We start from the raw sequence: 16,693 nt of genomic DNA, 5'->3' as shown, positions 1-16,693 counted from the left end.
AGGACCTTTATACGCTGACAAAGCTATGCTCGCGCTTTCTTGTATGATGCAGTCACAGCTGTAGGTGAACATGAGTAGCTGGCATAGACAGGCTATTAATTGGAAGCTGAAGATCAAACGTGTTCTGGTAGGTGCCCCTGGCTGCGAAAAGATGCGTTATTAGTGCGTAAAAGCTTGTCTGAAGTATGAATAGTGCTCACAATTTTTTAAATGTTCGATATAGATACTTTTTACAGACGACGTGTGATTTACTATGATCCTCATAGTAAGTACAATATACGGTCTATTACTAGACCGCAGATATTGATGTAAATTCGACATTTGCACGAATAAAATTAAAAAGACGGAACTAGGGTACTTTAGGTAAAAAGTTATTCCATCGACTAAATGTTATAGAGAGTGCTGTAGTTTGATTATTTTGTATATTCTTGTATATGGTATGTATTGTGTACATTTTTGTACTTTGCGCATACAGGGTTCGTGACACTCTCTGAGATGCAGGAATGTAAAAATGAATAATTGATATGAATGCGTTACACTCACCATAAGTATCTGGTACCCATCGAGACACATTACCAAGCTGAACACCAGCACTTGCGCCAAAACAGGCAAATTAAATACCGATTCCAGTTTGCGACAGTAAGTTATGAGAGCTTGATGTTGTTGAATATATTTCTTAAAGGCGGTGTAATATTTATTTGCCGATGATCCTGAGAACAATTGTGGATTTGTTTCTCCCTTTTCATTATTCGTTAAATCTGTCATGTGGGACATTTTATATTGCAGCATTTGAAATTGAGTAGCCAAGTGTAGACTCATGACGCATAATAGATTGTCGAAACAGAAATAGCCGACTCCAACATAATACAATGACATGAGCTGTGAATGTATAAAGATTTCCGTAGTTTTGTTACTGGTATTAAATTTAACGGTATTATATACATTGAGCATTAGGGAAAGGAAATAATTCAGTACCTGCATCAAAAGTGTTATTTCATAGTATGGCGTCGCTGTCAGTGGCAAATCAATCCACATATTAAATGGAAGCTCCCTATCCGATTCGTTCCTTCCAATATTTTCTGGAATAGATACAGAATGGCATAATTCTTGTAAATATTAAGTAGGAAATATACAGTATTTAAAAAAGTTCAGAAATGGTTTTGTTAGATTTTTGAATCTGCCACTGATTATGCTATTATACTGTTTTGTGCTCTTTTGGATAAGAAATAAAAGAATAGAAATTCCAATTTAAGATTAAGCGACTTACCAAGAATTGGACTAAGGGCGTAACAAATAAGGGTCACTTTAGTGGTGAATACAACGAAACAAACAAAGACGGTACATTTGCGTTTGCAGTCCATATAAATCTTTTTCTCGTACTCATCGTAATTCTCGTGCCAAAATCTTCGTTGCGTATATGTGATTAAACGAAAAAATTCTTGTTTATGCACAAGTAAGACGGTCATCTTCAGAAGAGGCATTAGGATCGCCAAAATGTTGCACACGTTAAAAATGCAGGTCTGTAAGTAGAGAAAATGTAACGAAAATGTAGAACTGCGAATCGATCCTATTTCACTTGTGCCTTATATAAGACTTTTGTTATTCCAATTTAGGTATGACAAATGAGAAAACAGGGCACAAGTCACGATATTACAAATTTGTGGGAAAACAACAGATTTGTGGGAAAAATAAGTTACTTCAGGAAATCTAGTACATTGTAATTGTCTTAAATGATAATCAAATTACGCTACAAATTTTATAACTAAGTTACCAAATTTTAAGTTGCATAGTTCCTTTTATCACAATGTCCCGCGCTTTATTCCAGAAATAATCAATGAATTTTGTTTTGCATATTGACTTATTAGCTTCTGTAACTTTAATGCTTGAAATGAAATTGGACTATTACAGAAATTTAGTCCGCAACTGTATCGTTCATCGAGATTTATCTCTCTTCAAATATCTCGGTAAAGATAACTGTCCGAATACTTACACTCAGATCACCGAACGAATAGTAAGTATCCGTAACCTCTATCCATAGAGCAAAGAGAATAGTGGCGAACGCGTAAATCAGCGTAATATGTCTGACGCGTCGTTCCAATTGGTTTTTCGACGTCCATAATCCAACGAGCTTCATAAATGTCGACGTCAAGCTGATAGATATGTCGTGGCTCTTCAGAAAACTCATATCGTACTGCTAATATTCCAGTATGTTAGGACATTGAACTGATACACTTGTACACGGTCTACATCGATTATTGCAACGTATTAGAGACGATCAGTCGCTTTGATGTATTGGCATCCTTTCATTCACCGATAGCGTACTTTGTGTCTATTTTATTATTATCATTGATGCACCGTTATTTGATGTTTCGGAAAAGAAATGACGAGAAAGATCGAAAGAAAAGAAAGGAGAGAACGTTCGATCACGATAGCCCAGGATTACTATTCTTTGTTCCGAATGAACAACGAGTGGATGGGATCGATCGAGTTATACATTATTCCGGGGTTACGAGACCCTCTGTGAAATCGAAGTGCTGTTCGACAGCTGTTTCGTTTTGTCAAAGGAAAATTTATCTTGCTAAATGAGGCATACGACTTAAGAAAGTTGTCCACAATTTCCTTTGATAGAATCTACGTGGAACGACGTAGATCGCTTGGCGCAGCGGCGGCGCGTTAAAGTTACGAAAATGATAAATGTTTTTTTTTATTTTGTTTCTATGATTTGTGAAAGGTGGTGTGCAGATTCGGTGATATTGTAGCTATGAAACGAATAAAGAAATTTCGGCAACATTTGTTCTCTTATGTCTGTGTATGATGTCAGGTGCTTGTAGTACGCAATAGAATATTATTGTCTACGTACTTGGGTTTCTTCTGGATAAAGGAGTCTTTTTGATACTGTCAACCACATTCAAATGTATGATTTTGTATGAAGCTATGTATTTGAAATTCCTTACTTTATTCAGAATTTCAGTTATATTTAAATTATCGTTCGATTGATATCTCGACAATGTAAAGTACTACGACACCACGGAGCTGAAAACTGCGAAAAGCGAATAAACAGTTTAGGCGTGTGATGATTTTAAACGTTCCTAACAGAATCTGATATGATATTTGATATGACTGGGAAATGAAACTTTTATTGTTCGGATTGGAATCGGATATTTTCTTCGTATAAAGTCAAGCACAATAATTTAACACTAGCAATTCGATGTCGCCTTCCTTGCGAGAGAGGCATCTTTATTCTTGTACAAGTTTAGTATTTGTTCAACAAATACCAATATTATATTATCTTTGATTTGCCATCTATTATCGCATTGGACGTTCTACGATTATAATTTTAATTAGTGAAAGATTGTCTCATTAAAGTGAAGTATGACATCGCGGTACTCAGCACCTGTAAGAGGAACATTTATTTATTATATTTTCATATTTCATAAAGAAATTGCGACTTTTTGTAAGAATATTTTTGGACGTTCCATAAAATAACGCATCGCCTTTTTCTATATTCTTTACCTTTTGGTAATTTTAAGAAAAAAACTCGATGAAACGAAACGAAATGAATAAATAAGGAAACGAATAAATTATAACCGAATGCATTGTAAGAATAATAATAATAAGAACCTTGGTACAAGTTTCCAGAGAGACAGGAAAGAACCCGCTGGCAGTTAAGCAGCAAGGCTTACTCGATCTCACGATGATCATTGTCAGATCCTTTCGTAGTAATTTCCCAATTCTGTCCATCGTTAGATGGGTCCAGGGGCCAGAATAAACAGCAGTTCCAATATTCGTGCTTTCTCGTATCAGAGTATCGCAACTGTACGTGAACAGTAATAACTGGCTGGAACTGCCCACTATGTGGAATACGAAAATCAGTCGCCGCGTAGGAGGTGAATTTGCCTGTATATACATTAACGAATTTAACCAAACGATTTAAAGATTATAACGAAACGGTAGTGGTAAACGTAGAATAATAATAACAAAAATTTTGAATGTAAACGGAAAATAAAATGGCTATTTTAGAGAGAGTAGTCCATGTTTGCTAATATGACTACGGAACAGGATAGGATAACTATAATGTTTCGTACACCACGCGAAAAAGGAAGCATAAACTACTGCTTTAAGAAGCTAGAAATGTGTGATTATTTATCATTTTTATCATAACGGAAAGTACGTACCATAAGCACCTGGAAACCAACCAGACACAGTAAAAGGCTAAAGACAATTATGTGTCCAAGAACGATGTACGTAAATATATTGTTTAGTCTCTGACAATAATTAATTCGGTCTTGATGTTCTCTAACGCGACATTTAAATACCGTGTGATAATTTTTCAAGTAATCTGACGGCAAGGTCGCTTTGATAGCGTACTCGTTCGGTTGCTTTTCAATCGTTTCACCCAAGTACAATAACCTGTATTGTAATATACGAAATTGAGTGGCCGCGTGCAGATTTATCAGACATAAAAGATTGTCGAAACAAATGTAACATATACCAACGTGGTACAAAGAGAGAACCTGTATAAACATAAGAGTTACGCAGTGTCGTACAGTGTTTTGCTCCACGGAAAGCGATATTTTTCACGAGCCGAGCAAATAGACGAGCGAGTAAAACGCGCGTTTATATATGTACCTGAAGCACGAATAGTATTTCGTAGTATGGTGTCACACTCAATGGTAGATCGAGCCACATTCTAAATGGCAGAATTCTATCCGAATTGTTTCTTCCAATGTTTTCTAAAATATAAACGTACAATTCTATACTTTAAAGGGACGATGCTTTATCATTTATATACCTTTAATATTTATGAATCAAAGAAATTTTAGCGTCGAGTTTGGCACTTTTCATAAACAGGAAATACATCGATGCTGCCACTTGAATCGATACACGTACCTACGATAGGCGTTAGCACGTAGCCGAAGACCGTGCCTTGAGCACAAACATTGATCAAAGAGATACACACGATGGAAATCTTTCTACAGTTTTGCAACAACAATAGCTCGTTGTAATTGTAATTCGTGTGCCAAAAATTCTTGTGCGTGTACACAAGCAGCTCGATGAATTCTTTCTTGTGTATAAATACGACGGACAATTTCAGTAATACCATAATGAGGCATAAAATATTGCAAGCCGTGTAAGCACAATCCTGCGATTAAGAAACCGTAGAAACGGAAACGCTTGAAGAATTTAAGAAGCGTAAAAAAGATCGTTACTGGCAAAAAAAATATTTATATACTCACGCCAAATTTCGGCCACGAGTAGTAAAAGTCCCTGAACTGCACCCACACACCAAACAGGATCGCGACTACGGTGTACATCAAAGTTAACTGACGTGTACGTTCTTCTTTCTTGTTGTTCGTTAGCCAGAGACCGACGATTTTCATTAAAAAACTCGTCATCAGCAAGGCAAAATCTTTGGTGTACGACGCTTCGTCCTCTAGCTTCAAACGAGCCGACGTAGAACTAACTTTTGTCCCTTTTGAATCTTTACCCATCTTGTCCCTTATTCTTCTTCTTGACACTGACAGACAAGTACTTATTCTTTCCTTCTTATTTTCATTTTGTGGCGTGGAAAGATATCGTGATTATTCAAGGGGTACGAAATAGGTCGACATATGCAATATGCATGTATAATTAAAGAGAGACAGACCTGTGATCGGCTGTTGGGTAAAAAGGGAGTAGACGCTGCTATATTGTGCATCGAGTGTTGGCGTCTTGCACGTCACGTGACGACGGAGTCTAGGGTTGCTGCGATCGACGGCAATTTCTTTTATAATAAAGAGTCACAATCAACGATGCCACACAGCTGATGGTCATGTAAGCTATTATACATTTTTATATTAATATATAAGTCTTCCTAGTAAAAACAACTGTTTTCGCTTTTTGATAGCCATCGTGAACTCGGTAGAAAAATCACAGCTATTGGTTTAACTATTTCTTACATGTAAACAATGCCTTAGATCATTTTAAATATAGATGAAAAGATACTTAAAAATATTCAAGCTATTTCCCGTTTCACTTATAAAATTCGTAATACATACGAGGAAGAAAGAGATGGTACGCTTTGATTTAAAATCAAAATAACGTGTTCAAAGAGTAATCATAAAATGGATGACATGGTATTCGAGAAACATTTATTGCAATGTTATAGTAATATTAAAAGTATCAAACTTACTCGTAGTAAAGATACGTTTAGAAAATAACAAACCCGATACAATATATAGCACTACGTGTAAATCAGTCTTGCCATCTCACGATTAGTTACATGTGCAAAGACTCGTGGAGAAATAGAATCTTGGGAACAGTGTATTATCCCTTTTTATTTAAACACCAAGCAACAGTGCCGTTTGGTACCTTCGAATCGAACGAGCCCTGTAATTTATATTTTTGCTATTAACGACAAATGTACAAGTTATGAATTTGTTGCATCCAGAGATGTATTCCTTAGCAGAGTGAAATATGACATTGCCGTACTGAGAACCTGTAACGAGCGAATAATTACAATTCAATGATTATATAGAAAAATCGTAACGGAGATACAACGAGTTCGATTACCCCGGTAAACGTCTGCAGAGAAACAGGAAAAAATTTTCCAGCTGTTATACAGCAAATCTTGTGCGATCGCATGATGATAATTAGCAAATTTTTTCGCACAGTGGCACCAGCCTCGTTCATTGGAAGGATTGGCCATGGTCCTGAGAATGTCGCGTTGCCGACGTTGACACTTTGTCGCATCAAATCATCGCAACTATACGTGAACATTAATAGTTGACACAGAACGCCACACAAATTCAATACTAAACTGGCCTTTTTTGAGGTAGGTGTGTCCGCCTATGGGAACACGATATAATCGATATAAAACTAATAAAATGGTTTTAAAAAACATTTTGTTTCGCAAATTTAAAATGCAGGTATATTGGAAATTCCAATAATACAGATGAAGTTCTATACAGAAATTGATTAAGTAATTCTGATTGATCGAAATAAATTAAAAAGAAGAAAAAACTTTCTCCATTTTTTCCACAATATACATTTGACTCGACTGATGTTCTATACACGCGGGATCGGCATCTTCGAATTCAAATGAGAGGATCGTGCATGTTAGCGGTTAACGGTGGAGTGGTAAACACATAGTTAACGTATCCGGCTACAAAGTCCGAAGGATCTCGTAAAACTTACAGATAGGAACTACGTACGTAAGACTGCAACACGTACACATACCAAACAATATAAGATGATCATTGTTACAGTTATGTTATAGTTATAGTTTGCATTTGCTGCAAACATTCGGCCCAAAGAGTCGCGGCTTCGGACTCTCGTTATGGAAGCTCGACCGAGATGGGAGGGCGAGCGATCGAAAATCGCGTGGCTGTGTCGAGCGGAGAGACGGGAAGATGCGAATCGAGACAATATACACATACGAGATTGAAAAAAAGAAAGGGAAGTAAAAGAAGACGTTAAGAAGAAAACGAAAATTCAGAGGCGAATGTCAAAGCAGAATAAGGGCAAATCCGGGTTAGCTGACAATGAGTGTGAAGCAGCCTCTCCAGAACGAAAAGGAGAGAGGATCGATCGTGGAATAGGGATATTAGCGAACGGTAACGGCACAACGATCGACAAAAATCGACTGATTTGAGTTCCGGCAAGTCGTTGTTCTCCCGTGTTCAGGGTTACTACGTATATTTTTTAAAGCGAAACGTTTTCTAATAACTACGTAGAAAGATAACTTTGAACGTAAGTAACTGGAATAACTTGTAACGAGACGACTTCTTAAAATACCTCGCTTGGTAAAATATCTCAAAAAAATAACTCACCAGAAGTAGTTGAAATCCCACGAGGCATATTACCATGGCAAGAAACATTACCTGGGCAAGCACGATCAACGTAAATATATCTTCCAACTTTTTGCAATATTCGATAAGCATTTGATGCTGTTGTACGCAATCTTTCAACTTTCTGTAACACATATTTGAATAATACGATAATTTTGCATCCGAATCGTATTCTTCTATCTGATCCTTCGTCGCGTTATCTATGCTTCTCAGCCTATGCTGTAATATGCGAAATTGGCTGGCCACGTGAAGATTAACGATGCATAACAAATTGTCGAAACAAATGTAACACACACCAACATGGTATACACAGAGTATCTGCATAAATAAAAATCGGTTTCATCGAATTATATTTTAAACAGGGTTTATTTTTACTATCATCGAGTCGATAAGCGATCGATTACAAATACGATTACGAAATCGTTATTAGAACGAAATACGATATTTTAAAAAATTAGGAGGAGATACGAATTAACGGAGATAGCTATACCTGTATAGTAAATAGTATTTCAAAGTAAGGCGAAATTCCTACAGGAAAGTCGACCCACAAGTTGAACGGTAGCATTCTGTCAGATTCGTTTCTTCCTATATTTGCTGAACAAAGAAAAGTGTTTACGTAATAATGTATGTAACGTAATTGTGTATATAAATAAGCAGTGGATGTAAAGATATGCCCTTTTACGTACCTATAAGTGGTGTCACCATGTAACCGGCACAAGTGCCTTGAGTACAAAAGATCATAAGAATAATGAAAATGTTGCATATTCGTTTGCAATCAGCTACAACTAGTATTTCTTGTGGATCGTGATACGGACGCCAGAAATTTTTCTGTGTGAACGTAATTAAATTAAAGAACTCCATTTTGTGCTTGTATATTACGCCGATCTTTAGGAAAACGATCGTCACGTATAAAATATTGCAACAGATAAAAACGCTATCCTGAAATTATAGATATATACATGTGTGAATGGTACGAAACAAGTTTGTAGATTTTTCGTTTCTTCGAAAGGATTTTCAAGTCCTCTTTCGATTTCAATTAGCATTATCAGCCAAACGAGACTACGTTTAAAAGTCTCTTTTATTACTTTCGAACTAACTTAGAATTAGAAAACTTATAAATTTAAATTTAACAAAATTATAAATTAGTTCGATACGATATTTTCTTTCTAACGTAATAAGAGCACATAAGGATGAAGAATAAATGGAGGAATCGACCAAAGCGAAACCGTTGCGCACTTACGCCAAAATTTCCCCAAGTATGATAGATATCTCTGATCGCGATGCATATACTGATGAAAAGCGCTCCGACCGTGTAGATCAGCGCGAAATCTCTGCGACGTTGCTCATTTCGATTCGTCGCTAGCCACAGGCCTACGATTTTCATGAGAAAGCTTGCCCAAATTATCGAAATGTCGTTATTCTGCATCATTCGCGCGGTGAACGTCGAATAATTGAAGCAAGGGCGATGTAGTATCGCGTCAACTATAGCCGATCGATCTTCAACGAGGATGTTAGACGCAGGGTCTTTAATCGCGACGACACTCCGACGATTTGCGTGTATGCCAATCAACAATTCGCGTGGCTGCCTGTAACGTGTCCTGTTCTCGTGTCAAGTGTAGGCGTTGCAACGTAACGAAGATGCATTATTCACGACTCGAGAGTGTTTGAATGGAACAGGTGACGATAGAAAGAACGAGGAACGATCGTGATCGTGCAAAAGATGACCTGCCACTGATTTCGTTTGATTTAAGCGATGGAAGAGTGCTTTGTCCTCTGGCTCGATGGAACTCTTACGATTGTTCAACGTAATATCGATTGTAATATCGTAAATGAAGTAGCTGTTGAGGATTTCGAGGGGATAAAGTTTATGAGTGAGTTTATTCTGAAAATCTTTCGTTAATTTTTCAAATACAAGGAGAATTACGTCGCATGAAAGGATCCTATTCTTTTTTAATGCGAAGACAAGGAAATTGTTCGTTCGGTGATATCATTCGATAATTCAATTTTAATTCAATTTTATTCTTGTAGTTATGAAGATATAAATACTGAAATTTATCTGCATTGTATATTTGCATTGTATACTTCTATTGTGCAAGTGCGTGCATTTATGACTAATTATTCCGCTGCTGCTTTTATAGATGATTCCCTCATGAGAGTGAAGTACGACATCGTCGAGCTTATAAGCTGTAACAAGAAATTTTATCAAGGTGTTCCACAATTTTCCATGTACATACGTATTTTATTACAATTACAGATATGTAAAAAGGTGTACGTAATAAGCAGAAATCCAAAAATATATTTTTATTCAAATTTTGCTTATTTAAGGACAAAAAAATGGTTAGATACCGTATCGGATTGCAAAATGTGGCATTTTCAGAGTAAATGGGATTCAAAGAAAGAAATTGCTGCATACCGCGGTAGATGTTTCCAAAGTGACAGGAAAGAATCCTCCGGCGGACAGATAACACGGTCGCATCGATTTCATAATCATTATCCTCGTATCTTTGCGTATCTTCCTGCCTGTTTCGGTCATTGGCAAAATCGTCCACCATCCTGAATACGATGCCGTGCTAATATTCGAGCTTTCCTCTACTAAACCATTGCAGATATACGTGAAAAAAATGATGTGGGTAAAACTACCGATCATGTGGAAGAAGAAAATAAGTCGTGTCCCGGGAGATACGTCCGCCTACGTACAAATGTTTTAAGTGACCACCGTAAGAAATATGGCTTTTATTTTTCATCCGGCAGGTACCGAATAATAGTAAAACGCTCGATCGCTCTTGTTTAATTTTATTAAATTGTTAATTTGAGAAATATGGCGTATCCACGATAGCTTTTCGGTTAATTCGTTTTAAACCGCTCACACGTACCAGAATGACCTCGTACGTGTCGAAACACATCAGCACGCTAAAGATAACCATGTGGCTGAGGATCGGCAGTGTGTAAATATCGTCGAGTTTAGCGCTGAATTCGATCAACGATTGATGTTTTCGGATGCATTTTTTCAACATTACGTAGCATTCGTTCGAATACTCGACGATATCTGTTCGTTCGTCGATGTTCGACCATAGATTCACTAACGTGTTCTGCAGCATACGAAATTGGTAGACCACGTGTAGATTTAGCACGCATAAGAAGTTGTCGGGGCATATATAGCTCGCGCCAATTTGTTGTACGGCTAGTAACTGTGTATGTGAATAGCAATTAATCATGGAGTCATCGATACTACCTTATCCTGTTTTCAAGAATTGTTTAACCGGCGACTGTGTAGCAAGCAAATGTTACGCGAGTCATCTTTTTTTTTGCGTAAAATGAAAAGTTATTCTGACAATAAAAGGCATAGTTATCGAAAGCTTAAATGTCTCGAAGTTTAGAGTGTCGGGAAATGATCATGACATCTTGAAATATACATATTGAATATTTAGTATACCTCAATAGCAAACATTATTTCGTAATAAGGTGTCACAGTTAGCGGTAGATTGACCCACATTTTGAATGGAAGCAACCTCTCTGAATTATTGTTTCCAATATTCGCTAAAATACAGTGAATTTTATAGGATTATCCTGATTTTTACAAATGTTTGTTTCGAAGTCAGACTTGAGTAGAATGAATTTAGGTTTTTATCCAATTGCGAGGGTTATTTCTCAGACCGATTTTTAAATTGGCCCCCTCAATTTCCATAATTTGGATCATTCTTTTACTACGTATGTTAAAATATAGGTACCTCATTCCATTATTTGAAAAATTATGTTTTTTGTGTAAAAAAAGAAGATTTCTTTAATCTTTTCATTACTGGATCAACTTACCGGAGATTGGCGTTATTGCATAGAAAGACAAGGCGGTTTGCGTAACAAAGAATAGAAATACCGTCCACAGTTTGCAAAATCTTCCGCATTCCGCGAAGAGTATCTTGTCATTGTCGTCATAATTGAAATGCCAGAAATGCTTTTGCGCATATACGATCATATCCGAGAATTCTGTTTTATAAAAATTTATTACCGAAAGTTTGAACATTGCCAATACTATGTTCAATGTGTTGGAAGCCAAAAAGATACAGTGCTGAAAAAATTATTTATAACATTTCCAAAAGAACAGTTTCACAATATAATAATATTTTTACAGGTAGTACGTTTAAGTGGCAGGAATATTTGATATAACTGGACAAGCGATTGGGCAAACGCTTCTCAAACCCTTCAAAATACAAGGAAAGAACGTTCCAAACACTGCCCGACTATTGTACATACGTGTATTGAATTCCGCAAATGTATTGTACTGTTTACAAACACATTGTACAGGTAACTACACACGCGCAATTTAATAATAACCATAAAATTCCTATAGAAAGGGCAGAATGTTTTTTAGACTCACGTCTAAATTATCCATATTGTGAGAAATATCCACTACGTTTACGTACACTCCATAAACGAGTGCAGCGATGGTATAAACTATCGTCAATTTCCTTCTGGTCTCTTCGGCGCTGTTCGTCGTTCTCGAGAGACCTGTGATTTTTAGCAGAAATTCTGACATTTTGATGGACATGTCTGTGTATCGTTCAGCTGGCATAGCAATATTTCCTTGTCAATTTCTATTTTCTCGATTTTTAAGTCACGCGGTAACTAGTACTTGAGGACAATCACTTTGATCTATCTATGCGATATTTTGTGATGGATACGTGTCTTACGCCTTCGCGCGTAAAAGAGAAAAGGAAACAAATATGCAATTGACGAATATGAAACAAATATGAATCGATATATTATGCACATATGCTACAAGGTGAGTGCGTGTGGTTGTTACACCATGGAACGAATGTACACCTAGTAGTTTGTCACGTATCGATTATCTTATCGCCAGAAGCAAAAATTACGTTATAACGTATAGTTGTTTAGAGGAACAGCGCAGTTGTATGTATGTAGCTGTCTTCGAATACAGAGTCGTGACATGGTGTAGAAAGATGTGTATTTGCCGTGGTATTGATATTGCGTTAACACGGTTAAAGCGTCTTCTTGATTGTAAAATGAATATCAATTCTACAGCGATATACTTTAACAGGTATACTATTATTTATTTTATATATCGGTACGTACATTTTGTAATATGCAAATTCGCTTGAATATGCGCTTTGTTCCGTCCAAAGGAACGAAAAGAACGCGACGATTTTCGTGGGTATTGTTGCGACGTGTTGGTAAACGCTTGGTCCAGTATTAAAAATGCAACATAATGGAAAGTGCACGGCGGAAACTTTTATCGAATGAAATTGAACAAACACACGGGCAAGAAAGGAAAATGGATGAGAAGGACGAGGTTGTCGCTACATTGCGTAGAATACCAGGATGCGATGCTTGTACAATAATAATACCGATGTAATGAATTGGCTTCGTTGCTACAACGATGATAATAATGACGATTTTATACGAATGGAAACAACGAACGAAGGTTAGCACGAAGATGTACCTTCTCACGCCGAGGTGCTCTGGCGTGCGAGAAAGTGATTTGATGGTTCCAAGTACAAAAAGAATACAACTCTATAGAGTTACTGGTGTTGAAAAATTATGTGGCCTAGTAACGAATAAGATAGAGACGACAGATACGAGCAATATGGTCATAAACGTTTATGGAAATTAATCTGAATCTATGTTCGAACAATCGCAATTTTATAGTAGTTTTATAGAAGAAAAGCGATCGTTCTATTATCTGAAAATTCCAGACTTTGTCTCGTTATTAGTTCGGATAAGGCAGACACTGCTGTATCGTGCAATGGAATTTCATACAATGTACGTGTATTTTCGCGTTTCAAATTAATCGAATTAATTCAATTATCATAGGTATCGCGACACAAAGAACAAGACAAGTTTACAGTGGAAGTATTTTATTACATATCCTTTTATCATTTTCATTGAGAAAATACGTATACTTATTCGCAACTCGTTATATTTAATCTTTATGGGGGGGGGGGGGCGTGACTCACTGTCGCGATCGCCTCTATTTCCAATTGTCCAATTGTACAACCAGAGATCGAGAGATAGAAATAGGGGAAGCAAACGAAAGTTTTATTGCTACTTCCACCGTTGAATACGTTATTTAGAGGGTGGATGAAACGTTTTAGAGGCTGATCGACACTGAATCGTCGTCCCGTGGCAATGTCCGGACGCTATACCGAAACGTACAACAAACGAAGACTCAGCCCGCGCAAAATCTTTACGTATCGAGGGCTTTGAATCGTACAGTGTTTTAAATATCGTAATACGGTTACAGCGAATAAAACGGGGACAGAGGGAAAGGAGGGCAGTTAGGAGAAGGGCCAGGGCAACAGGCATCGACATTGGTAACGTTTCTCTGTGTTTCTCTTTTTCTCGTTTCTTTTGCGTTTTTCTGCTTTTTTTCTGTTTTTTGTCTTCTTTTTTTACTTGGTACATACACACACATTTCGATACAATATTAAAACACTTATCAATTTCATTTGCAAACATTTCCTTACCTAGTATGTTTCTATTATTTCATCGTTATTCGGATAATGCCGCTTATCCAAATAACACGCGTACCCATCAAAGCAACGATAAAACGAAACTGAAAGATTGTTCTCTCGCCTACGTTAGTGGCTTCCTTTATTTTATTTATTTATTTATGTTCTTCTTCTTTCTTCGTGGTGAAATTTGCGCTCTTAAACCGAGGGATCTATGTTTATCATGGTGCACGAATAAATCGTTCTATCCAACAAGTAAATTCCAGAATCGCTTATCAAAGTTGAAAAGCTGCTCGTCCTTCGACAGACTCGATCCACGTTTCCTCTGAATCGTCGTGTCGCTACGCGCGAAAATTATCGAAGGGCAATTACAGCGATGATAATCTCCTCTTTTTACGGTAATGATAACGATAGCGACAATGATGGTAATAATCATAATAACGATAATGGTAAAGATTCCGAAGGAGGTGACGCGAGCTTGTAACTGCCATGTGCAGATTCCACCATTCTTCGTCTTTTACGAACCGATCGAGAGAAGCTGCCCGAAATCAGCTCTTAAACTTAACGTATTAACGATTATTAAGGATTTCTATCATTTTTTTCGCTCCTTTTTTATCTCTTTTTTTTTCGTCACTATCAACGATGTGGCGTAAATCGATTGCTATTTTGCAACAAGTTATCGATTATATCATCTAAACGTCGTATCTTTTGAAGAAACTTTCTCGCAAGCGATTCTTCGTCTATATTCGCTAGGTGTATTACGCTTCTATTAAATATACACGAGTTAAATATACACGAGAGAAGGAAACGATAGAAAACAAGAGGTTCTATTATTCGACTTTGTTAATGAATTTCGGGTGTAACACGGCAGCGCATAATCTACCCAGTGAAAGCTCGATTTTCATCTCCTCTACGTTAACGAGAGGCTGTTTTAAAAAAATAATCGCGCAATTATTAATCGTGCATTAAGTGGAATTTCGTTTGATCGTTTCTCGCTAAGATGTTGACGAGAAAATTATCGGGAGAAGACGTTTCGAATCCGATCCTCGAATTCCGAATATTCGTTCTCGAGACGATCGTTCGCAATTCCAATTTTTTCTTTCTACGTCTATCACGGTTCGATAAGTTGTGGTTTTACATTCTACAACTCGTAACGATGCGAACGGAAGGAAAACCGAAAGTATTTTCAGACAAAGGAATACATCGATAAAGTATGTCGCTATTTTTTGTTCTTGCTTGCTTTCTTTTCGTAGAGAAATGTTGGAATTATCGGAATTATTTTACAAGTTGAAGGATTAGAAATATTTCATATCGAGGTGATTGTACAAACAATCGAAAGCTTAGCTTACGCCGAAGCTCGCTGTCCTGTATGTATTCATTGTCGTTCCAAAACTCTTTACAACTTCGACATTTTTTCTTTTTTTGTCTTTTCTTCGATGTAAATTTATAGATAAATATCTTGTTACCTTAGTCTGTGTAAACGTTTCATGTAAATTGATAGTAAATAATGTAATAATAATATCGTAATAATAATATAATACAATACTCCTCTAAAATTCCCGTTTATTTACACACACGCCACGCACTTTTTTTTTTTTGAAAAATCTAATCAAACCCGTGTAGAAAAATATCCGATGAATCGATAGAGACTCGTGATATCTGCGGCCATCGTTCACGTTTGAAAGTTTTCGACATTTCGCGGAAAAGCTCTTACACTTTGCGTCGATACATCCTTTGTAAATCTGATTTTGTTACTTTTATATATGTCGTAATTCGATTCTATCAAAGTGTTGGAATTTTTCCGCAAAGTGCGTACATTTGCACGCATTCGAAAATCTAGAAACCTTTCAGAAACCATATGTTTTTGGCCCCATCGCGTTGAAATTCTAAAAGAAAGGCGAAGAAAAGGAAATGTAGGAAAAGAAAAGTTTCTCTAATCATTTTACGCGACCCATAGTCTCGGCGATTATTATTATTATTAGAGTCAGAATCAAATCCATCGATATGCAGGTATATTTCCGATTATCGGTTAAACGTGAAAGGCTATGCAGGCTTGGAAAACAATATGATCGATAAATCACCCTTCAATCACGATCGCTTTATATCATTACATTTCGTTATCGTTTCTAGTTTCTAGTTACTTGCTCAATTTACTCGCCAAGAACAGCATCGCGTAGTCGTGATAAATGAAAGTTTCACCCGGGCTCTCTCGCACGGTAATTCATCGTTAATATCGGTGAATCGATAGTGATTAAAATTTTATTTATTTTATCGTCGGTTATCGATCTATCCGCGGTTTCTCGATCACCGTCGATCCGCCATGCAAACCAAGCAACTAATCGTAAGACACGAAAAGTACAGTCAGCCCTGGGATCAAGCGATTCGTCGAACGTTATGGCG

General features: G+C 36.9%; 3 protein-coding genes across 3 annotated transcripts in view; all 3 read right to left on the bottom strand.

Moving 5' to 3' along the window:
* LOC122575684 (odorant receptor 13a-like) overlaps positions 1-2,403 on the bottom strand; it is a 2,868-nt gene extending 465 nt beyond the window's left edge. Inside the window, exons 1-5 of the mRNA XM_043744990.1 lie at positions 1,991-2,403; positions 1,268-1,520; positions 976-1,079; positions 544-879; positions 2-141 (exon numbers count right to left, since the gene is read on the bottom strand). Coding sequence (XP_043600925.1) covers positions 2-141; positions 544-879; positions 976-1,079; positions 1,268-1,520; positions 1,991-2,185 — 1,028 coding nt within the window. The 5' untranslated portion in view covers positions 2,186-2,403. The remainder of the gene's footprint in view (position 1; positions 142-543; positions 880-975; positions 1,080-1,267; positions 1,521-1,990) is intronic.
* A 934-nt stretch (positions 2,404-3,337) lies between these two features.
* On the bottom strand, positions 3,338-9,255 carry LOC122575903. The gene is made up of 14 exons (XM_043745392.1): positions 9,070-9,255; positions 8,516-8,768; positions 8,320-8,423; positions 7,812-8,147; positions 6,553-6,828; positions 6,425-6,478; positions 6,329-6,369; positions 5,648-5,745; positions 5,238-5,518; positions 4,891-5,143; positions 4,630-4,733; positions 4,176-4,514; positions 3,622-3,897; positions 3,338-3,394 (listed from the first exon to the last, which is right to left on the bottom strand). Exons 1-14 carry the CDS (start codon positions 9,253-9,255, stop codon positions 3,338-3,340), a joined length of 2,658 nt encoding a protein of 885 aa, XP_043601327.1.
* A 656-nt stretch (positions 9,256-9,911) lies between these two features.
* Positions 9,912-12,498, bottom strand: LOC122575675 (odorant receptor 49b-like). The gene is made up of 6 exons (XM_043744977.1): positions 12,202-12,498; positions 11,640-11,892; positions 11,263-11,366; positions 10,703-11,017; positions 10,243-10,518; positions 9,912-10,013 (listed from the first exon to the last, which is right to left on the bottom strand). The coding sequence occupies exons 1-6, from the start codon at positions 12,394-12,396 to the stop codon at positions 9,945-9,947; spliced, it is 1,212 nt and encodes a 403-aa protein (XP_043600912.1). The 5' UTR covers positions 12,397-12,498; the 3' UTR covers positions 9,912-9,944.
* Positions 12,499-16,693: the final 4,195 nt, after the last annotated feature.

The sequence above is a fragment of the Bombus pyrosoma genome, linkage group LG15 (assembly GCF_014825855.1).
Source record: "Bombus pyrosoma isolate SC7728 linkage group LG15, ASM1482585v1, whole genome shotgun sequence".
Lineage (NCBI taxonomy): Eukaryota > Metazoa > Arthropoda > Insecta > Hymenoptera > Apidae > Bombus > Bombus pyrosoma.
This window is presented reverse-complemented; position numbering and strand designations above follow the sequence as displayed.

Coding starts and splice junctions, on each gene's coding strand:
- LOC122575903 (XM_043745392.1), bottom strand. CDS start 9,255: ATGCAGAATAACGACATTTCGATAATTTGGGCAAGCTTTCTCATGAAA. Junction 6,829..7,811: donor TGGGATTTCAACTACTTCTG/GTGAGTTATTTT, acceptor GTGTTCCCATAG/GCGGACACACCTACCTCAAA. Junction 5,144..5,237: donor ACTCGTGGCCGAAATTTGGC/GTGAGTATATAA, acceptor TCTTAATCGCAG/GATTGTGCTTACACGGCTTG.
- LOC122575675 (XM_043744977.1), bottom strand. CDS start 12,396: ATGCCAGCTGAACGATACACAGACATGTCCATCAAAATGTCAGAATTT. Junction 11,893..12,201: donor ACAATATGGATAATTTAGAC/GTGAGTCTAAAA, acceptor TAATTTTTTCAG/CACTGTATCTTTTTGGCTTC. Junction 11,367..11,639: donor TGCAATAACGCCAATCTCCG/GTAAGTTGATCC, acceptor ACTGTATTTTAG/CGAATATTGGAAACAATAAT.